The 24,148-nt window shown below is 32.8% G+C and overlaps 1 protein-coding gene across 1 annotated transcript in view; it reads left to right on the forward strand.

Moving 5' to 3' along the window:
* LOC124373242 (intraflagellar transport protein 140 homolog) overlaps positions 1-23,600 on the forward strand; it is a 29,137-nt gene extending 5,537 nt beyond the window's left edge. The window contains exons 3-15 of the mRNA XM_046831629.1: positions 475-733; positions 3,826-4,001; positions 5,762-5,945; positions 9,637-9,836; positions 14,734-14,914; positions 15,931-16,141; positions 17,288-17,491; positions 18,951-19,089; positions 20,239-20,377; positions 20,960-21,098; positions 21,766-21,943; positions 22,821-22,960; positions 23,534-23,600. Of these exons, the coding sequence (XP_046687585.1) occupies positions 475-733; positions 3,826-4,001; positions 5,762-5,945; positions 9,637-9,836; positions 14,734-14,914; positions 15,931-16,141; positions 17,288-17,491; positions 18,951-19,089; positions 20,239-20,377; positions 20,960-21,098; positions 21,766-21,943; positions 22,821-22,960; positions 23,534-23,600 (2,217 nt within the window). The remainder of the gene's footprint in view (positions 1-474; positions 734-3,825; positions 4,002-5,761; positions 5,946-9,636; positions 9,837-14,733; positions 14,915-15,930; positions 16,142-17,287; positions 17,492-18,950; positions 19,090-20,238; positions 20,378-20,959; positions 21,099-21,765; positions 21,944-22,820; positions 22,961-23,533) is intronic.
* The last annotated feature ends 548 nt before the right edge of the window (positions 23,601-24,148 follow it).

Genomic DNA, 24,148 nt, shown 5'->3' on the forward strand with positions numbered 1-24,148 from the left:
TAATTTTCACTACAATATGTATTTTTGTTAAGAACTGTTTATTAAAAGCTCTTAAAATGTCCTCATTGTATTTAATTTTACCCATTATATTGAAATTGTAGTTGATATTTCCCCATTGCATGACATACTAATGAATCACATCAAGATCATTCTTTCCTATATTTTGTAAAATTCTTCATCATGAGTTTGAAATTTAAGTCATTGCTTTGTAATTTGTGCATCAAATATTTAAATTTTAATTATCTTTCAACCTATTTAGTTAGAGTATAATATGAATAACATTAATAAGAACTAATCCATTTCGAAGAAGGTGACACCAAATTCCTAATAATTTATTATAAAAGAAGATATAATTTGCAACTAAAATAAGAATTATTTCAATCCTTAAATTCAATAAATATATTGTTTTTATATATATCCATGTTATAATGTTAATCAATCTCAAACATTTAGTTTAAACTCTTGTGCTTGTAGAATGGACTGATGGTTGGATGGCGGTTGGACTCTCGTTGCCAGCTGTTGTCTGTTTACAAAGTGACTTTACCCAGCATCCCATGTGAAGCAGTATTCCGTGTATCTCGACCAGGTCCAGACCTGACAGGGCTGGCCCGCCGCGCAGTGGCCGGGGACCAGGTAGCTCTAGATATCTTCAGTGCGTGGCGTCCGCGCACAGCCGGTCGTCAAGTCTCTGTACACCAGGACAACATGGCAGTGTACGTTGCTACTGCACAAGGTCAGATTATTTTATATAATTTTTTTGCTTAGTTTTACTATAGGTTCAGAAGAACTGGAAACCATGTTTTATACTAGTTCCATAGAATTGAAAATATGAAATACTTCGATAACTAACTTATTTTTAGCCAAAAATGTGTTGATTTTAATTAATTACAAAGTTAAGTGTTATAATTTTAAATTAGTGATTCAGCCTTTTATTTATTTCTGTTTAAATTTCCCAAATATAGCACTACTGCTCTGAAACACCAAACAAAACTTGTATTTTGAGATGTGAAATTAAACCTTTTTACATAAATTAATTCATGTTTTATAATTATAAAAATGTATTGTACCACAAAATTGGCACTAACTTCTTCCTCTTTTTGTGTAGTGACACAAATCAAATGTATATAGAAATTTTCTAACTGTAAAATATTTAATCTAGCTATTTTTAGGAGCCTTTTTCCCTTCAGCTTCATTGCAATGATGGAAATAAACATTGGTTCTTGAAGGTGAAAATAGTAGAAAAATTCGTAATGTTAAAATTTCTAACAACAAATATGTAGACAGCATAGAACGTGAATTAGATGGTAAATTAGTTTACTTATCGAATGAGAGGAAATAAGTTGTATTTTCAATCATAGTTTTAATGACTATGTTAACTCATTAATATAATTCCTTACTTGGCACATAACCGAAACGCAAATTACATTCAACACAGACCAATTACGTTCTATGAAATATTAAAAATATGGAATTCTTTAGACAAATTAACAACTGGATATGATGAATTACTTATACTTGTCTTGAAAAGCACCAACAATGTTCTTGTTGAGCCCCTTGTTCAACTCCTCATTAATTAGCTATATATTTCCATCTAAACTTAAAATTGCTAAAGTGATACTGCTTCATATAAAATATGATACTAAAACAATTAAATAAATTTATTGGCTAATTTAATATTACTGGTAAAAATGAATACACATTTACCAATATTATTTTTATTCTTGTGAGGCCTTTCGGAACCAATGATTCCATCATCAGGCTACTTCACAAAGGTCTATTATTAAATTGCACCAAAATCTTATAAGTTTATATAGATATAATATGTATATTGTTCACAGTATCTTTCTCAAACACTATGAGGTCTGTAATGTTTAAAGTTTGTTAACCTTTTACATTTTAATATCCCTAGATATTCTAATGACGATGTGATAAATGTTTTCAAAAACGAATTTTGAGAACATGTGGAAAACCACAATATCACTAAGAAGGTAACTCGGTCTGTAAATATTATGTGCTATGATTTAATATATAAAATATAATTGGTTTTCTTCGTGTCTAAAAACAAAGAACAACTTAAAAATATATCACCACAACAGAAATCTGAAAATGCCCCTTATAATTTTAATGACAATGTTTGTCACAAAGTGTTAAAACATTAAACATTAGAATTAGGACATCACATTAGCACTCTTTGGCATGTTTTAGCTTACCTTCTTCAAGTCAAGAGGATTAATAAAACATTTAATACACATTTGTAGATATCTGCTCCACTGTAAATCTATAGTATGAAATAAAACTACCATACCCATGGTTAATACTAATTCTGTGGTTTTTGTAATATGAATATAAAAAATTCCAAATGACATAGATATGTAGCTGTATTCAATAATTAATCGTTTATATTTACCCATAGAATTTAGATGTAAAAGTGTTCTGATTAACCAGTCTGTTTTTAGAGGCAACAAATAATTCACTTTATTTTCAAGAAACCGTTTCTTACCATCTATAGCCATGGCTTATGATAAGAGTATTGCTGAACTGTATATTGTGTTTGTTTTCCTAATAAATGTAAAAATGTTGTAGTAAATAAAACCATATAAGCCTACTGCGAAAGTGCTTAACGCTTTCACTGCTGGTCTACGAGAAGGTACCCAAAAGAAATTGGAATTATTTTTTAAAAGCAGTATGTTTTCAAATTTTTTACAAAAAACCCTCTTCAAAATACTCTTCATTACAACTAATACATTTGTTCCACCCATGTTTCCACTGTTTAAAACGTTCATCTTTAAAAATAGCTGAGGGAGGAGCTCCCTAGCTTTTTTCTTGACATCTTTGATGTTGTCAAATTAGTGTTCTTTCATACCCCTGTTTATGTGTGGAAATAAGAAAAAGCCGCACAGTGCCAGATCAGGCGAGTAAGGTGCATGGGGCATCAGAACCAAGCCATTTTTAGCTAAAAACATTCCTTTTCCAGATGTTCCTTTTGATTGTTAGTCAGAACCCAAGGATCAAACTTGTCAGCAACTCTTTTCATTTCCAAATCTTCCATTAAAATTCGCTGAACCAAGCTCTAAGATAACCCACTAATTTCTAATAGTTGATCAATTGTCTATCAACAGTCTGTGAGCACAAGCTGTCGAATTTTATCAATATTTTTGTTAATTTGGGCAGTTGATGGACGTCCAGAATGAGGTTTGTCGATCATCAACATGTCACCATATTTAAATCAAACAAACCACTTGTACACTTGAGTTTTTCCTATAGTGTTATCTTGGTAAGCTGTTTTCAACATTAAAACAGTTTCAGCAACATTTTTATCGAGTAGAAAACAAAATTTTACAGCTGCATGTTGTTCACTTAACTTGGCATCATAAAAAACTAATCAAGAATAAAACAGATAATAGCAAAAAAAAATCACTGCAGTTAAACGGAAAAAGCCAAATTGACAATACAGGCAGTACTGAACTGGCTTTGAGTTCCGTTATACACGCCTAGTGTCAGAAATGTGTTCTACACAAGCTCAGCTCACGGCAATGCTATTCTGGTTTCTTTTGGGTACCCCCTTGTATACTGAGTGATGATAACTATTCTCATAAGGCAGTGAGCGTTTAAGGGCATCTGCTGTAGTCAATGTGTTAAAGTAAACATTTAGAATAGTTGAAAATTGCAATGAACAAATTATCACTTAAGAAATTAATGTTTTTAAAGCCAGCCTAATTGCATATGAGATTCAAACACCAAATTTCAATTTTATACGATTATTGCTTTCGAGATGTGATGATCAGTGAGTAAATAATATTTTTAAACTGAATGTGTTTGTTTCAGGTGTGATAATGTACGTGAATGAAACAGGGAAGTGCCAAGAAGTGTTGCAGTACAGTGGCAGGATAGAGAAGCTCCTATATCATGACACAGAAGATGGTTTAGTGGTTGTGGGGATGGGTCAGAACCTCAGCTACTATTCTGCAGAGTCTGACGGAAGTCTCAATGAAGTTACAACCGTAAGTTGATATGAACTGGAATTATCTTACTCAAATAAGAAACTTATTATAAACAACATTGTTAAGGAAAGTTGGATTTTCATAACAAAATATTGATCTTATCACAAAATAAGATCAATCTTGAAGTTTGGACCCCATTATTGAATACCATATTAAACATATGAATAATTAAATGAAATATAACAGATTGTTCTGATTGTGTTTGACAAAGAGGAACAATGGTGTTACAAATGAAATTAATCAATAGTTACTTTTATAAACATTAGTTGTATACAGAATGAACCAGACCACCTGGGCCACTGATTGTAGCAGTATAACAAGACTTTGTGAAGATTCAACTTCACCCCCCTCCCCTTATTTTGTGGTCAAAGAATTTCATATTATTTTTAACTTCCAAAAAAAATTTGCAAGAGATTTTTTTGGGGAGTGGGGATTTTTGGGAAATTTTTAAATGTAAAGGTGGGGTGTGTGGTACCTCATTTTAAAGGTTCCTTGACACAGATAATTTAAAAAAATTTAATGTGTTTTCAATTTATCTTGCTGTAAATGTACAGGATTTTAAAAATTAAAAAAACATCTTTAACAGGTTTTTTATTGTTACTTTAAAGGTAATAAAAAAAAAATTGTTTGTATTTAAACTTTGGCTTTATCTCAAGTAGTTTCGATTCTGTATGCAACAATTTCAATTTATTTATTCCAGTTTTGTTTTCACACAATCTTATCCAAGCAATCAACACTCTCTAAACAATGTCCTTATTAAACTCGTAAAATAGTTACAGATCCTCAAACTCTTAGATTATGTTTATAGCTTCTCTGGAATGTGACTGTCAAACTTTGTCAGTTGATAAGGTGTGTGTACTGCAAAATTACTTGGTATTCACATTGATTCTAAACTAAACTGGTCCCATCACATTAATAACTTGTGCATTAGGCTCTCGCGAGTAAGTTATCTTTTTTGGAAACTAAGAGATGTTTTTTCTATTGAATATTTGAGGACAGCATACTTTGGTTTATTCCAGTCTCATATTTCTTATAGATTAATACTTAGGGGTCATTCTTCTTACGTTAAAGATATTTTGATAATACAAAATAGGGTTTTATGAACAATCTGTAGAGCTGAATTCTTAGAACACTATAAACCACTTTTTATTAGTTTAAAAATTCTCACAATTATAAACCTATACATCTTCCATCTATTATTATATTTAAAAACTAATTTGCACTCATTCACACTTAGACAAGATTTACATTCTTATAATACTAGAAATCGTGATAAGCTTGATATACCCCAGCACAGGCTGGCCAAAACAGGTTCATCTCACATGGTGAACAGCATTGTTTTCTTTAATAAACTTGATGTAACAGCTTGAACTGCCTCAACTGGGGTGTTTAAGAGTAAGGTATTACATTGGTTACAACAAAATCCATTTTATAGTCCACAGGATTTTCTAAATCATGATGTGGATATAGAATTTTGATTCTGAATAACTAAATAGTGCCAGAGTAGTAATTAATCTCACACATTGTAAAACCACAATTGTAAAATTGTACTGTACATTTTACATGTCTAATTTTTTAAAATATTGTATTCCACCATGAACCACTCTCGATGTTGCAGGTGAAGTTGAGTGGTAGTGGCAACGCAATAGTATGGGCAGGCGGTGGTGTGCTGACCTGTACAGTCAGTGACACAGTTGTAGGGTGCTGGGAACTCATTGTAGTTGATGTAAATACCAACTGAATCACTCTCGATATTGCAGGTGAAGTTGAGTGGTAGTGGCAACGCAATAGTATGGGCAGGCAGTGGTGTGCTGGCCTGTACAGTCAGTGACACAACAGTGCGCTGTTGGGAACCCTCCTCAGGAGAGACATATACTCTGAGTGCTCAGCTACCTGACGTCACAGCACAGACCATCACTTGTTTGGCTTACAGCTCCAACAAAGGTAGGTTTTTATTTTCCTAGAACTCAAAAAATGGTTATGCCTTTTAGTTACAAATAAATGGCTTTTACCTGTTAATGCAGCTCTTTTTTGCAGTTAATATAATCATACTTTATTGTTACAATTACAAACATTACAATATGAAACTTAGCTCATCCTTACGTGATTTTAAGTAGTTTGAAATAACAACAAATTTGATGACTAAGCAAGCTGAAAAAAGAAAAATATATATCTTTTCTTTATCTTTTTTAGTCTTTAACAAATTATCTGATTTAAAGGTCAATTATGAAATAATCCTTTTGACGTGACAACGTCTTAAATTAGGTTGCGGCTCGGAGTCACTCATGAAAAAGTGTAACGCCCGGTAACGTTACGATGCCCGTCCAGTGGGTCCGCTGCACGGGATAAAGCAGATAACTGTGGGTCCGCCGCACGGGATAAAGCAGATAACTATGTTTATTCGTGAAAATGTGGAGTGCTTAGATTCGTCATTTACAACAACTACAACAATAAAGGTAAATAATTGTACACTGATATTTCATTATCGTAAACTATGATTGATTGATTAATTGTTTGATTGACACAAAAGTTGAGAAACTGAGTTTATAGGTTATGTCATACTATTGACAAATGTTGATAGTGTTAAGTAAATTATTAGTTTAAATCACTCTGCAATCAATCGTAATTCAGTCGATTGAGAAGAAACAGCGCGTATTGCTAGTCAAACATTTAAAATAACAAATTATAACCTCTAACCTGTCATAACAGTGCGACCAAACAAACGAACTAAACCGACCAATCACCACGCACGGAGTTAGAATTTAACTGTGTTTAGCAAGAATTTCAAATTCCAATTTTAGTACATGTTTTATTCAACTTTACCATTTACAATAACAAATTTTAATTAATTTCAAATTATGTACAATGTTTTAGTAAACAAAATATATTTCTATAGTTAAAATTTGTGCAATTCTTATTTTCATTCAATTCCTTGTTCCTATTGTGCAATTTAATAATATTCATATCAATAAATATTCTACCGAGAAAAAGACGTTGTCACGTAAAATCTTTGCCCGTAAAACCGACTTTACAGGCAACCATAATTTTTTTTCAAATTACTGAGAATTATGTTATTGGTCATATGAGCTTATTTTGAATACGTAACCAATTCTGGATGTATTAAATACTCATCAACCCTTTTAAAAGCCAGTTTTAATCTGTAAAGCCAGAATTTACGTAGTTGATGAAGTTTCATGAGTGACAATTGCTGAAAATATTGCTTTATGTGTTCATGATGTCTGAGATTAAAATTAAATCTTATACAGTAGTTCTGAGCACGTTGGAGTTTGTACGATTGCTCAATGGTCATGTCACTCATCACAGTAGTCAGAGTGTGGTAGTATAAGATTCTTAATGAGCATCACCTTAACACTGAATGGCAGGTACAAGGCAAACCGCTTCAAACCGTGGATGCCAGCAAAGATTCTTCTGCATGCTATCGTAACTTGGTCAGTCCAGTTAAGATTTTTGTTCATAGTGTTTCCGAGATTTTTAAGTTTGTTTTGGTAATTTAGTTTACAACTGTTAAGTTTAAGTTTTGGTCGGTGTCAAGATTAATTTGGTTTATCATTCTAGAGTTACCAACTATCATTCCTTGCGTCGTGTTTTCATTTAGTTTCAGTACTTGTTGTATTGCCCAAAAGTTAATGGCTTCAATATATATATATATATATATATATATATATATATATATATATATATATATATATACACAGAATAAAATAAATTAAGGTTTATTTTGTTCTGTGTATGTTTTAAAAGTGTACTTGAAAAAGTTGTTAATTACAACGAAATATTGTACAAAATAATTGTAGTTTTCTTTTGAAACCATAAGAGACTATATATATATTTGCAAATGTTGGCGTAAAGATGAAAATTTGAATGTGTTATAATTGAAGTGACGTTGTTTATATTAAGTAAGAATAAGAAAGGCCAAGGTACAGAGCCTTGTGGGACCCCCGTGTAACAGGTTTCCAGTCAGACAATTTATTCTCCTCCTTCACATATTGCTGACATCCGGTAAGATAAGACTCGACACAATTAACACAACCATCGTAGAAACCATACTTCTTTAATTTGATAAGGAGGGGGTGGTATCTTATAACAGTTTTTACAAGTGGAGACACGACTGGCAAAAGTATGCCTAGTCTTGTAATAGACTCTTTAAACCACCTTAACTTTAATCTACAGGATGTGATTGGTAAAAACATGGACGGAGCTGCTAACATGAGTGGTAATAACATTGATATTAAAACAATTATTCAAAGAGAATGCCCTACTGCTTTATATATGTTGTGCTATGCTATTATATATAGTATGCATGTAAAAAGAAATATATATATATATATATATACAGGTGTGTACTGTATATTAAGCTATACAGGTGTTTTAAGCAGCTCACTGGATTCCCTAACTTGAATGGGTTCTACAAAATTCTGTTTTCTCTCACTGTGACCTCTGTTTTTGTAAAGCGATTGATGTGGAACAGTATTTATTATGTTTAGAATTCCATTAAAAACTAGTTCAGTCATTGGTAATTTGAGTTGTTTTAATTACCTTTTCTTTTTAAGTTGAAATCTGTGAGGTCCATTGCAGTTGAAATTCTTATTACATTCAGTTAGGTTTTCTCTGATTTACTTTCACCTTTTCTTACAAGTTACAAGATCAATGTTCTATTAAAATAAACTTAAAATGTTCAACTAATTTTGTCTTCAATAATCCCATTCTCACTTACTGAACAAGAACAGTTGCAAAATAAAAATATGGGAGGGCGATAATTAGTTCATTCGGGTAGACATTGGGAGGGATTGGCACCCCTGCTCCAGAAAACGTAGGATCAGCATCCTGAAAAATTTGCAAGGATGTCTGTTTGTTCATACCTTCTTCCAGAACAGTCTGTTCTGGTTCTTCATTGTTAACTGCTCCGTGTTTGTGTCTTCTTCACAATGCTCAGAATCAGCATCCATGTCAGACTCATTCCCTTGCAAGCAACAAAAAGTAACATTCACTAAAACCTTCTTCTAACCATCAACGAATGTTGTAGTCATTCATTGTTGAATAGAACTATTTAGTATTCACTCACAATCAAAAATAAAACTTAAAACTAATCACACACATGGACTATTTGTACAGTTACGCGGTAGGTCGCTTTGTTAGATTGCTCCTAACACAACGCTCACTCATTAGGTTGTGCTGTTTGATCCAAACTATCATTTTTCAACTTTTATTATTAGCTTTCCTGCAAAAGAGATCTTAAATTTATTTTACCTATCAAAAAACCACAGTGGGTCCATATAAAACTCATTTTGTATGTACAATTAAAAATACAAATTAAAATGAAATTGTTCACAAAACTTTCCCACAGAAAGTAGGAGAATACAATGGGTCAGGGCTAGCAATGTTCATAATGAACAAAATCTCAGTCATTTCAGCACTGTAGCAATGAGTTGAAATACATTTTTTTCTATTTAATTCAGATACAAAATATTGTACTTTAATATTCTTCTTAGAGGATTTGTCTTAAAGAATTAAAAAAAAAAAATGGAAGGTCACAACAAGTTTAATAGAGCATTATAGATTTGTATTAACCAAATATTTTTCAAAATTTTTCCTGATTTGCTAATGGTTGTCCCAGGTGTGCTGTGTGGCTGCACCACTGTTGGTAACGTTGTGTTCTGGCGACACACTGCGGCCGGCTGGGATCCTCTCCCTCCTGCCAAGGTGCAGGGGGTAGCTAAAACCTGCACTTGGGGTGGGTCTATGCTCGCTGTTAACTCCTCCTCTGCCACCTACATCATGAAAGAACACAACCTCTGTGCCGCATACTACCGTGGGGTAACATTGAGTTTGTGTACTTTTTATATTGGAGAATGTTACTCCCTAATTTAGTCCTATTATGAGGTCTCATCCGTACTGGCCTGACAGTAATTTTTGTATTACCATTTTCACTTTTAAAAAGAGTTGGTCTAATTTACACTATGCTTTAAAAACATAATAATGGTAAATGAACTAACAATTCGTAGTAAGTAGTGCCTAGGGAAGAGGAAAAGACACAACGATAAGATAATATATTTTAAACCTTTTTAGCATTCTACCGCAAAACAAATATGTATGGAGTTGACAGTTTACTTGGATTGTTTATTTTACGTAGCATCTGTAAGTTCAAGTAAAACCCAACCATTTGCCTCCAATTTTTTTTTTTTATTTGGAGTACAATTAGAGCTGACTTTGAGCATCTATTTTATTAATGGCTTATATTGGTATTATCAGCAGACTTGAATCAACACAAAAATTTGAGCACTTGAAACATCCTTATTAAAATGAAGAAAAAAATGTAAAAAAATACAAATTTAGTACAACCGTAAATTTATTTATACAATCAAAATGTTTTAAAATTTGGTTTTTATTTTTGATATAAACCTAAATATAATTCATATAGAGTTATATAAAGAATCATTGAAATAACTTAATAAGGAATTTCTGTTGAAATCCATGAAGAAAAATTTAGGGCATTAATCTCAGTCATGTCTTGAAGAAGGGGAAGCCAGCTCTAACCAGCCTCCAGTCAAAGCAGGCAGGGGGTGGCACATCCTTATCTCTAGTCTAGCAAGAACCTTGGACTCTTATGGAACCCCACCAACTCCAACAGTCATCTCCTGCAGTAGACTAGACCTATTAAACTACCCTTGCCCTTGTACCCCAGAATCTCGTCATTTGCTGTTAGTGATGTGCCACTCCTGGGTACCCATAAGGTTGCCCAGATTAAAGTTACACATCGGATTATGTTGTGCCCAGTGTGGGTTCAACTGGAAGGTATAAACCAGCTAGAAGTGAAACTTTCTAGGGTTTGATGAAAAACCTTAGGTACATACGGGACTACAGAGAGAAATGGTTCTTACTTTAAAAATATTCCTGATATTCATATATATATATATATATATATAATATATATATATATATATATATATATATACAGGGTGATTCATGAAGTTCTCCCCCCACTTCTACAGCACATTGTACTAATAAAAATAATGAAAAAATGTTATATAAACATAGGTCCGAAAACGCTTCGTTAGCGAGTTACAGCTAGCGAAAGATTTCGCCTGAATTCCTGGGTAAAGAGTAAAATAAAGCCATACTGAACTTTTGGAAAGGTTGATTAAGTAAGAAATATCGTGGATTCTTATGTATTTTTACCTGATAAAGCTAATAAAATAGGTTTCAGAACTGTACCTGTAGTAGTTTTTGAGGGATTCAGGGTTAAATGCAAAAAATTGGGGCACGAAACAATGTTTTTTTAAGTTTGATGTACAATAACTTTGTTAAATTGGTAATAAATACATAAAATCAACAAACATTAATTGTAGAGAATTTAATTCTGAGAAAATTGATATAATCAAAGTCTAAAATAAAACAGAAATAAGTACCAAAAAAATCAATTTTATTCAGTATAATACATTACTAGCTGTAAAGAAATACCGTACGGTATTTAGTTAAAATAAAACAAAAACAAAAATGTTTGTTCCTTAATGATGAGATAAATTGAGAAAACAAGATTAACTGTTTAAATAAATTTGTTTGTAAATAAAAATATCATGTTTTATTACGTTGTATTTTTTTAAAATAAAACTTTACATCAAATGTTCGAAAATAAATGAAGCAAACATTTTCCCATTATTGTTTACTAATCATCGAAATGCAGTTTTTTGTTTTATTAATTTCTAAGTTGGTAACGCACGAATAACAGCTGATCAACAATGGTATTCTGTACTGTTACGTTAGAACTGTGTATTAGTGGTGTTTTGCAAGCTACAGCAGGAGATCGGGTTCTGTGAATCGTGTTATTAAATGCAATTTTTCTGTGAGTTATAATTCAATTGTTTATTCAGCGAAAAAATGCCTTACTTATTTACATCAGAGGAATACGCTGATATGGTTTTTATTTTGGGTTACTGTAATGGTAATGCTAGAGCTGCTGTAGAAGAATATGAACTACGTTACCCTAATAGGAGGATTCCAGATACCAAAACAATTTCAGGAACTTTTCGTACTCTTCGGGAAACAGGATCACTACCAAGTACTAGAACCAATTATGAACGAGCTGTCCAACTTGATGATGATATTGTTATTAATGATGTTCATCGCAGTCCAGGTGTAAGTACACGACGTATTTCTAGGTGGATAGGAGTTTCGCAGTCAACGGTGTGGAGGTCACTTAATCGAAACAAATTTTATCCGTTTCATAAACGAAAGGTTCAACATCTACAGCTAGGGGATGGTCCGCTTCGCTTGGAGTTTTGCAACTTTTTGAATATTAAATAATCAACTCTACAAGCGTATTTTGTTTACGGATGAGGCACAATTCACTCGGGATGGTGTCAATAACTTGCACAATGAACACTCATGGGCAGAAGAAAATCCACATGAGGTAGTGGAACAGAACTTTCAACACCGATTTAGCGTCAATGTCTGATGTGGCCTTTTGCACAATCGGCTGATTGGACCTTTCATATTACCTGGACGCCTAAATGCTGAGTTCTATTTGCATTTCCTTCAAGAAGAGTTGGCGCAGCTGTTAGAGAATGTTCCTTTACATCTCAGACAAAATTTGTACTTCCAGCATGACGGAGCACCTCCCCACTTTTCACGTGCCGTTTCTGCTTACTTAAATCATCAATTTCCTGGACACTGGATTGGTCGTGGAGGGCCTCACCCTTGGCCACCAAGATCACCAGATCTATCTCCATTGGATTATTGCATCTGGGGATGGATGAAAGACATTGTATACAAGACAAAAGTGAATTCTCTTGATGAATTAATTGCCCGTATTATGGATTCGGCTGTGCAGATACAGGGAAGTCCTGAAAAATTAAGAAACGCAACAAAAGCAATACACAAACGTGCTGCAAAATGTATTGATAATGATGGCCTCATTTTCGAACATCTATTATAAAAAGGTGCGTACGGTTGGCCCAACCTGATTAATTTTGCTAAAACTAGTAATGTATTATACTGAATATAAAATCGATTTTTTGGTACTTATTTCTGTTTTATTTTAGACTTTGATTATATCAATTTTTCTCAGAATTAATTTCTCTACAATTAATGTTTGTTGATTTTATGTATTTATATTACCAATTTAACAAAGTTATTGTACATCAAACTTAAAAAAACATTGTTTCGTGCCCCAATTTTTTGCATTTAACCCTGAATCCCTCAAAAACTACTACAGGTACAGTTCTGAAACCTATTTTATTAGCTTTATCAGGTAAAAATACATAAGAATCCACGATATTTCTTACTTAATGAACCTTTCCAAAAGTTCAGTATGGCTTTATTTTACTCTTTACCCAGGAATTCAGGTGAAATCTTTCGCTAGCTGTAACTCGCTAACGAAGCGTTTTCGGACCTATGTTTATATAACATTTTTTCATTATTTTTGCTAGTACAATGTGCTGTAGAAGTGGGGGGAGAACTTCATGAATCACCCTGTATATATATGAAATGTTTTTATCTTAACATAATTAATTATGGCTGAAAGTGGTAAGAACATTTTCGCTTGCCCCACTCTTACTGGCCAGATTGCACAAAATAAAACCGTGTTACATTTCTAATTAAAAATAACACAGAAATCGATATTGAACTGAGAATTTAAGCAACAATTTTGGTAATGGCATTAGAATCGGAATCAATTTTTGTTGTATTGATGGCCCTATATCCCTAATCTTAAATAAATAATGTTCTTTTCTTTGAAAAATACACTGAAATCTTTTAATTTTAGTCTTGGCATCCAGTGTTTCATACTTTCTGAGGTGAAATAATAAAATTTTATTGCGATTTTGTATTAGAAATGTATATTGCTATATATTTTGACCAGCCTCTTCATATTTCTTCAATATTTAAGGAAATTCAAAGCAATTCCTCCTTCAGAATACAAATTTCAGGGCATTAGTATATGTCTGTTCCTTGGGAGTATTAATTTCCTTAACCAACAATTGTTCAAGCTGAATAAGTATGAATTTCTCTGTTTAAGTGTTTTTAAGTATCATCGTTATAGTAGTGGGAGCGAAAGGTCTTCCAGCAAAGTTCATGAATTGTTTCCTGAAAGAATTTGGATAAGGAAGGATGAATATAAACTAATTTCTTAGGTGCATCTCTAATATTTCATTGGATCCATCTTTTCAGTTGAGGGGCAGAAGATTTAGTACTTGGGGTATTAGAGTAAAGGTACAATTGTAGCCACATGAAAGTACCCTCCATGTCAGGTCTCCAGCCCTGAACCACTATCTCTCCGCGATTGGTGGACCCTCTATCATCAAGGAACGATTCCACCGTTTTGACATTAATTTTCCCCTTCTTCTGATAGCAGTATATATGCAAAATCTCAATAAGTTTAATTTCTTCTATTGGTTGTTTACTTTCAAAGTCTGGTTCTGTAACAATCTCTTAATCAGTCAACTATGCACTTTGTAAGCTTTAAAAAAATTGATGTTAGAAATAAGAACTGTACTTCATGCTGAATCATTCTGATAAAATAGGAAGAAGAGAAGAGCTCTTTTATTACTTTATTATTTTTCATGTTCCCATTTTTCTAGCTGACACAAAATAATCTAATGTTGAATTTGAATTAAGGAATTGTTCCTGTTTTCCTATTTCTCAGGCAAAAAAGTATACTATTCATGTAAATACAAGATTAAAATGCCATTGTTCAAAGCGAACGTTTTTGATTTAGATGTCGGCTGTGCAAGTGTCGGCGTCTCAGCTGATTGTGCAGTCGGCAGGCGAAACTGCTGAGCTCAACACTGACCTGCAGGTGTTCGGAGTATGCCTCAGTAGGGAACATGCGGCTGTGTGGAGCAATAGGACAATGGCTGTCTATACAGTAGCACCCCTATCCACTATCAACGCCATAGGTATTCTTTAGTTACAATTAATTTTTATTAATTAACACTTCAAATGGATAACAGAATTGTTACTGCCATTTTCCAAACAAAATGTTTGTAAAATGTCAAGGCCTGGAATAAGCACTTTTATTCACATGGTATAGAAAAAAATAACATTTTTGAATAAACGAGTAAGAAACAGCACATGATGCATAAAAATAACATTGTCAGGACTGTATATTGTGTTGTATAGTGTTGTAACTTTATTTAGCACTTTGACTTATTATTATTTCCTTTGATGTTTGGCTTCCAATTGTGAGTTTTTAAAACAATTTGTCTTTTTCTACTCTTCTCACTACCTTTGAGGAAGCCATTAGTAATTTTAAAATATCAGTGTGTAGTATCTGTACCTCTTTCAGAGCTCCATTGAGGTTAGTCTTGCTGATTCTCTATTAGTATATTGTATCTTAACAAAGTTGAAAATATAGTAATCATTATTATTAACATTATTTAATGTTTGTGATGCTAATGACAATATAATTTTATAATCAGATAATATTTGACATAACTCTGCATGTCACAACTAAAAGGATTCATGCTCTCAGTCTAACAGGATTGTGTTGTGTATGGTGCAGTGTTTAAAAATAATACTTATGTAAGATTAAAATACATTTTTTGAAAATATTAAAATAATAATTTACTTTACAAACAGAACATTATCTGATAGTGATCATATCATATGCTGATTATTTGAGCAACAGCATAAATGTAATCTGTATTGATTTAGTCATAATAGACTTGGTCTGCAATTTTATTAACTGATATTTTATGGGCACTTTTGGATATCCATTTAATGACCGATAGTCCAAGTAAAGTAAATTTATTTCATGGCTGTTTGAATTAGGTTTAGTACATTTTTCCAGCCCCTCAAACGATAGACTTCGCTGGCCAATAAATAGCAGAATTTGAGGTCAAGGCACAATTTTTAGTGTCAAGAATGTTTTGGCAAATATGTGTCACCAATATATTTGTGAATGTCTGTCCAGGATCGTTTGGCTGCCAGGTAGATAGTGCAGTGCTGTATGAGCAGAGTCTGGTGGTGGCCAGCACATCCAAGCTGCAAGTACACACACTGCAGGGTACCGTCAAGCAGACCCTAGACTGTGACGGTCAAGCTATCTCTCTCTCGCTGACTGGTCACTTCCTTACTGTGGCAACCATCAACGGCATACTCCACATGTGGGACCTGTCACGCAGGTATACTCTGTAGCTGAATTATCAAAGGCATTGAATGTCTTCAGTTGAACAGGTTCAAATCCTCCTTAACCTGTCCTCATTTTTTCAGCAATTCTTTTAGTTCACTTAATTGATATAAATTTACTCTCTAATTTTGTAACTCTATGTGTTGAGTTTATTGTACAAATTAGTCCATTAGGAATGGGTAGAGTTAGATCAGTTTCGTTATTGTTTTTGTTCACGTAATAGTTCAAAATATAGTTACTTTATTCTCCATTGATTCAAAGCAATAAGAGAGAAATACTTAATCTTGTTTCTAAACACAATTTGTACTCTAAATTAATTTTTCTTTTCAGAAAATGTAAATTAAAAATACTTAATTAAATTTAATAAATATTTAATCTGAGTGGATTTTTACATGATGTGAAGTAAATATGTTTTATAATTTCTTCCATAACAAAACTGAATTTTTAGAAACCAATTTGTTATAATCAAAATTGTTTATAAAAGTCTCAAAAGGTTTCCTATTGTTATGAGTAATATAAAAAATAATTATGTTGGTGTAACGTTAAGTGCAATTTTTTATAAACTAACTTACATAATAAAATTTTAAACATGGGCAAAATTACAATTAATATAGAAATTATTTTTTATGAGTCAACGCGTTTTTCTTGATATTAACAAAAAATTATATGTTGAACACTAAATGTGGAATTGGAAAATAACCACTTGTCAATGACAGGTGGCAGAACTATAAGGGATAGTGAGGGTTATAGAACCTCTCTCCTTAATTAAACCGATAAAATGAATATAAATTTAGATTTATTCTTCATACTCAGTGTGGTGTGCTCTGCAATCAAATTTATCCCCCCTTCCCCCCCAAGACAAGTCATAGTTACAACACTGGCCAATAATAAATCTGTATTTTTATTTTACATAGCTATAAAAATAAGAATTCTCACATAAACTGTATTTATTTTAGTTCTATAACTAAATGTGTTTAAAATTCAAATCATTTATGGTACAGAAAGTTTTATTCTAATCTAATTTATGCTATAAAATTTAATTTCTGAATTTGTTTGGGTTAATGATTAATGATTGAAGTTTCATATGTTAATAAATAAAATTGTAATCGAAGTTTGTAATACAACATTGATAATGTTATAGAGAAGCAAAGATTCACGGGAAAGCCAAGGACCTAGTGGACTCTATTTCAGACTTTGCCGAGGTGATGTGTGCTCGCACTAATGCTACTGGAACCAGGGTGGCTCTTAGTGTAGCTGGGGCCAATCTATTGCCTCTACCGAAGATCTACGTTTGGGACATGGAGACAGACAGCATGCTGTGTCATAGCTTCAGCGCACAGGAGAGGTGAGTTGTGTTCACACTAATGGTACCGGGATCAGGGTGACTCTTAGTGTGGCCGTAGACAATGTGCTTCCTCTGCTATGTAGAGATAACACACTTATCAAAACAGAACAAAATTATTAAAGCCTCTTCTCATTGTAATGCTCTAAGGTTTGGTGTACCCCAAGGGTCTATTTTAGGACCACTACTGTTCCTGTGTTACCTGGGTGGCATAGATAAGGTTTTGGCACATGAGCCAAATAGTGAACTGTGCCTATATGCCGATGATGCAAATCTAGCTATGTCATCAAGATCTCTAGAAGAATTAGAAATTCATACTTTTATTGAATTAGAAAATATTGGCAATTAATTAAAAAACCACAATTTAATATTAAATTCAAAAAAGACAAACTTTGTAAAATTCAAAACACCGCAAAATAGAACGTTGAAGGGACCTACAATAGTCTGTGATTCATTCGAAATTGAAAAGAAAAACAGCACAATTTTTTTAGGTTTAACAATAGATCATCATCTGAATTGGGATGAACACATTCATAAGCTTTTAATTAAAATAAATTCTGGTGTCTATGCACTACGGAGAATGAGTTACTACAGTGACCTAAAAACTTTGAAAAATTTATATTTCGCTTATGTTCATTCTCTTTTTGCATAGCCCTTTATGGTTCAACTAAACAAATAAATATGGAAAATATATTAAAACAACAAAAAAAGGCAATACGGATAATGTTGAAGCTGAAATATAATGATTCAGCTAAAGAACATTTTAAACATTTAAAAATTTTTACTGTTTATGGACAATATATTTTTTAGTCAATCCTTCTAGTAAAAAAATCAACAATTAAATTTAAATTCTAAGACACCCAGTCACCATTACAACACTAGAGCAAAAAAAGAGATTATTCCGAACCATAAGTTGAAGTTTTTTGAAAAAAAAACCTACATACATGGGGAACAAATTTTTAAAATACATCCCACAAAACATAAAAACTGAAAGTGGCCCTAAGTTCAAAAAAAATCTAAAAGAGTACCTGATCAACAAAGCCCTCTATTCCATTGAGGAACTATCCACCTCTCTTTATAGTTTCTAAGATGCTTTCAATTAAGTACTAGCTGTACTTAACATTGTAAATATTATTTAAGTAGTATCTAGAACTTTGACACTATTCATTGTATCACATGTGCATAAAAATGAATAAAAAATTTTGAATTGAACTGAACTACCCAAGATCTACGTTTGGGATTTGGATTGGGATAAAAAAATAGTACTATGTAATGTTTTTGGCATGGGTTTTTTTGCATGACCTGTAAATAACAGTATCCTTAACTACATTAATATTATCCCTTATCTTAGTTTTGATTGTAAGCAATTTTGAAATTGGAGTTGATTAATATTTAAATCCTACTATAGAGTAAGCGGTAGTTATGAAGTTGTATGGCATTGCTAACTCTGTGTGTCTGCCAGTGAAGTGTCGAGGTTTGTGGTGAACCTGTACTGGGACTGTGAGGAGCCCAGACTGTTAGTGTGTGAGACACGACGCCCGACCACGCAGGCTCACTCTGCCTCTGTACTGCGTAAAGTCATTAACCAGCATCCTTCCAGTGTAAGTACTTTTACAACTGGAGAATAGTAAATTATATTTGACACTTCCAGCACTTTATCCTCTATCCAAGTAAGCTTTTGGATAGACCAATATAACAAAAGCAACATAACAAACATAAACAAATATAAATAACAAACATATATAATATAGTCACTGGCAGTGTAAATGGGGTAAAAGCTCCCAATTTGTTTGGATTGGATGGATTTACTTAAAAATGTGCATACCGCTTTATGTGACCCTCAACTTCAAAATTTATAATGTCTCTAAACATATAGATGTGCTTTTTTCAATTTGGGGGTAAAAACTACCTTTGCATAAAAATAATTCGATAAGTCCAGATTTTACCACTTTTAAAGATTTTATTCATGTTCAAATATGTTGGATAAAGCTCCTTTCAAGTTTTTTAATGTAATTTATTAAATTAAATTACTTTCCTACCCTTAAAAAAACCCTTAAAAAGTACCCCTTTATTTAAGAAAAAGTAAAGAAAAAAAGTTTGTAGTAGCTTAAAATGAACTGTTGGTGCATTCACAGTGTATTATATCTTTTTTATTATTTATCAAAAAAATTATCACACATTGAAAAAGTTGCAACCCTTAAAAGCACCCCTTGTAATAAAAATATATTGTAATTATATGTATATAATTTTTTTTTTGTACTCTATCTTGATTCATGAGGAATTTTGCAAAACATTTTCCATAAATGTCAAGTAATTTTGCAGAGCGTTTTATACATTTTCTTAAATGAAAAACAAACCTTACTGTAAAAATGTTTTTAAAATTATTTTTCTGTGTTGTCTTTCTCTGTTGTAGAAAAACAAAAAAATTAATTAAGAACAAGTAGATTTTGGTCTATTTTATTTGTTAATAAGTGAGGAATTACATAAAAATTTGATATAATTTTTAAACATTTAACAGTAAAATATAACATTGTGATGATTTATATTTTAATATAAGTTCTGCTTTTTTTAATATAAGGGTAGACCTGCAGTGTAAATATATTGACTATATTGAATGTACTGTATAATGTACAAACATTAATAAAGATTTTTTTGACCTTGAATGTAATAAGGCTAAGAGATTTGTAATTAGGCGTATTTTTAAATGTTACTGTAATATTTAAAAATTACGTTTTCTGTTTCCTGTTTAGATATTAGTAAGCCTGATCACGTCCAGTGAACATGGACTCTTGATACAAGATACAAGATCAATGAGCCAGGAGTTTGTCTCGCTGGTGGCTGTGGACACTCCGAACTACATTGTTCCTGAGCAAACCTTCCAATCAGCAGGTGATACAGTTTACTGCTGTTAGTTGTAAGATTTGTACCAAAATCACAGTTAGGTGACTAAAATATAAATTTTAAGAAAATAATTTTTCACTACCAAGTTGTAATGTTAACAAATAGCAGTAAACTTATGGTTAGTCAAGTAATTTTAAACCTAAGACATTTGACTGCGAATCTGAGTTAGAGATAGCACATGCTCAAAATCCTGTATGTGACCGTAACACTTTTATCAGCATGATTGACCTTGTACTATATCGATTTTAATCTATTAATTTTGTGACACAGAGTCAAAGGATAATCTGTCTGTGTGTCTGTTTGTTTGTCTGTACGATAAACTCTTGGTAGAAAGAGGTCTTAAAATTTGGTACATAGCTTACCTTGGTCTCCAAAGAAGAACCCTATTGATTGTGGGGTCAAAAGATCAAATGGCAGATCATCTTTCTATGCAAATAACTTATTAGTTAAGTTTGTCAGCTCCTTCAGTACTCAGTTATACCAGTTTATTTAGTAATACAGTGATAATATTAAATGTCTGCCGTATTCTTCATGTAAATAACTATAAGGAATTTTTTCAGAACATTTCAGTTGAAAAGATCTTGATGCGAGATTTTGAGGGCTTGGAAAACTGTGATGCTGCTACCAGAAGTGCAGTTATAAAGTTCAGTTTTAGTCTCATCATTGGAGACATCGATCATGCATTCAAAGCCATTCACAATATTCACAGGTAACAAATTCAACATATATTCTCGCATTTTATTATTCGCAACATTAATGCCGTCATCATGCCAAATTCAACGTTTTCTCCCATGCTACATGGAAAACAAAACTAGTTATTTTAACTTAAATTTGACGGTTTAAATCGTTTAGTTATCTTGAATAGTTTTTAAGTAACGGCCATTTAAAATCCCGGCATTCTTTTTTGTAGACCCTTTATTAATCTACACTATATTTGTGTTAAAAAAAATGCTCCATGAACGTGGGCTTATATTTTGTTTTTTATGGTTAAGCTTTTATTACAAGTAGAATAATTTATCACAATTAAGTAAAATTATTTTATTTGAAGAAATGATTTCAGTAAAATATTTTTAGAGTAAGTGATGCATTTAGAAAATTTTACAATGATGTATCAATAGTGCAATAATTTCTCCCTTATACCAATGCTGAACAGACTTACTCTCCACCATGATTAGTGTTGGTCCAGAGAGAAGCGTACTTCATTTTATTGATGCTGACTATTTATTATTGAAATAGAAGTTCAAGGAAGTTGAAGTATAAGAAAGTTAATGTTGAAATTAGTTCATCGATAGTACAGGAAAATTTGATGTAATTATATTTGTGTTTAAAATCATAATTTACTTCCAGTGTTACATTATTTCTTGTATTGGGTGTAGTGTGGCAGTGTGGAGTAGCCTGGCACGTATGTGTGTGAAGGCGCAGCGACTGGATGTGGCCCGCATCTGTCTAGGCAACATGAAGGACACGAGAGGTGTGGCAGCACTACGCCAGGCTGAACAACTTCCCGAGCCTGAGGCCAGAGTGGCGGCTCTGGCAGTGCACCTTGGAATGCTGGTAAAGATCGTACTATCGATTTCTATTTATAGAGTAGTATGCTACAAAGTATTCTTTGGAGTTCAGTTTTACACCTAAAGAACTGAAAACCATGCTTACAAACCGTGAACAAATGGGATATGCAGCTATTGTTAAGCAGTGCAGTGTCATGATATGTATCTGCAACATAATCGGCTTGTTGCAGGTGAAATATGTCAATTAACTCTTTTAAGTGCTGGCTTTTTTTTCAGACCTGTACAACTCTTCCCTGCCTGGGGCTTTGTCCCAAATACCTCATGTGCTATCTAATAAAAAAAACATATATGTTTTCAACATTACTTATGATAGGCATTATATAAACTATACAAATTGTCCTAAAGTTATCAAATGCTGTATTTGTAAGACTTTTTGTGGAGAAGTAGAGGGAAAGTTTACTAACACTAACTGGTTACTAATATTATATATTTTTAATAGTATTACAATGAAAATAATAATAGACAGAAATACCTATACTATGAAAACAGCAGATAATAAATTCAATGGTCAATGACATGCTTGTTTACAACGCATGGCGACACAGAGGTGATAGTGCACAGCACAATCATGGCAGGAGTGATGGAACTGTCTCTTACCCCTCCTCACCCATCCTTACCCAATAACAAAGGCTAGTTGGCGCAAAGCCAATAGACAGACAAAGATTTCAGAATGACCTCATCCATCAAGCACGATGATGCAATCTTTGTTTTAACCAGGAAAACACGAGGAGTCATCACTTACACGATTCTCGGCCACAGGCATAGGTATCTGCCTACAGCACTTAAGGGATTGATGGTATTTCTGTTTATAAGTTAATACATAAATCCACTATCGAAAAGAGAATCACAGATGTGCTGTACAGGAGGAGGCAGAGAAGCTGTATGCTGTGTGTGGGAGGTGGGATCTACTCAACAGACTGCTGCAGGCTCAGGGCAAGTGGAGAGACGCTGTCAAGCTGGCAGAGGAGAAGGACAGGATCCATGTCCGTCACACCTGTCATTGGTACTTAACTCATTCCTTTTTATGCAAATTTCAAGATCAATCTAATGTGATTTTTTTTTAGGTTTTCACATTAAACTCCTTTTCCTAACTACACTTTAACATCAACTACTTTTTATATTTTAGTCACTTGCTTGATTAGGCTTTTTTTAACCGATAAAACTAATATAATTCCAGTTCTTCATTTATTATGCATTTTTACTTTTTTCTTAGATAAATTATAATTTGATATCGGAGACTAAAAGTTAATTACATAAAATATCACTTTTTCCACTATAGATATGTGTACTTCTACTATGCCTGTGTCAAATTTTAAATTCCTGTAAACATTGCTATTTTATCTTTGATAGTGATAACTACAATTATTGCATTAATTATTTTCAAATTATAAATGTATATAAAGCTAAACTGTATTGCTTGTGTAGTGTATTATTATTTATTATTAGACTTAATTTTTTTGCTACAATTTTACTTCACCACATATATATTCATATTATAGTAATAATTATTATCCGGAAAACATAATATAACTGTGACTGTAAAGTGCGTGACATGTAGAGAATAAATGGTGGACAGGTATGGCAAGCACCTGGAGAGCCAAGGGGACCTGGAACGTGCGGCTGAGATTGTACAAACGAGCTGACACTCATCGTCACCAAGTGCCTCGTATGTTACTGCACGACTACACAGCATTGGAACGTTACATTACCCGCTTCTGGTGACCCGTGAGTGACAGAATATTTTTCTTTTGTTCTTGGATATTTTATGAGCCTAATGCTTTAACTTTTTGCCAAACAAATATTTAATCCAAATTTTAATTAAAAACATGTTTTGTACTTCTTTAACCCTTTAAGGACCAACCGTATGATTTATCACCGGCGGCGTACTATGCGAAAAGGAACCAGTCGTCTGATTTATCGCCGGCGGCGTACTATGCGAAAAGGACTAGCCGTATGATTTATCGCCGGTGGACTTTTCTGATTTTTTCAGAGATATTTTTACTTCTATATGGAATAAATATACTATTTTTCTGTTCCCCTGTATGTTTTCTTACTATGATATCAAATTTTAAACGTCTTTTGGAATCATCAGCTTGGTGAAAAAAATATTTTACGGCCATGTTTGCAATCGTAATATTGTCAGGGTACTTTGGGATTATAACCGACCACACCCAGACATGAATCGTTATTT

The sequence above is a fragment of the Homalodisca vitripennis genome, unplaced genomic scaffold, assembly GCF_021130785.1.
Source record: "Homalodisca vitripennis isolate AUS2020 unplaced genomic scaffold, UT_GWSS_2.1 ScUCBcl_5127;HRSCAF=11716, whole genome shotgun sequence".
NCBI classification, from domain to species: domain Eukaryota; kingdom Metazoa; phylum Arthropoda; class Insecta; order Hemiptera; family Cicadellidae; genus Homalodisca; species Homalodisca vitripennis.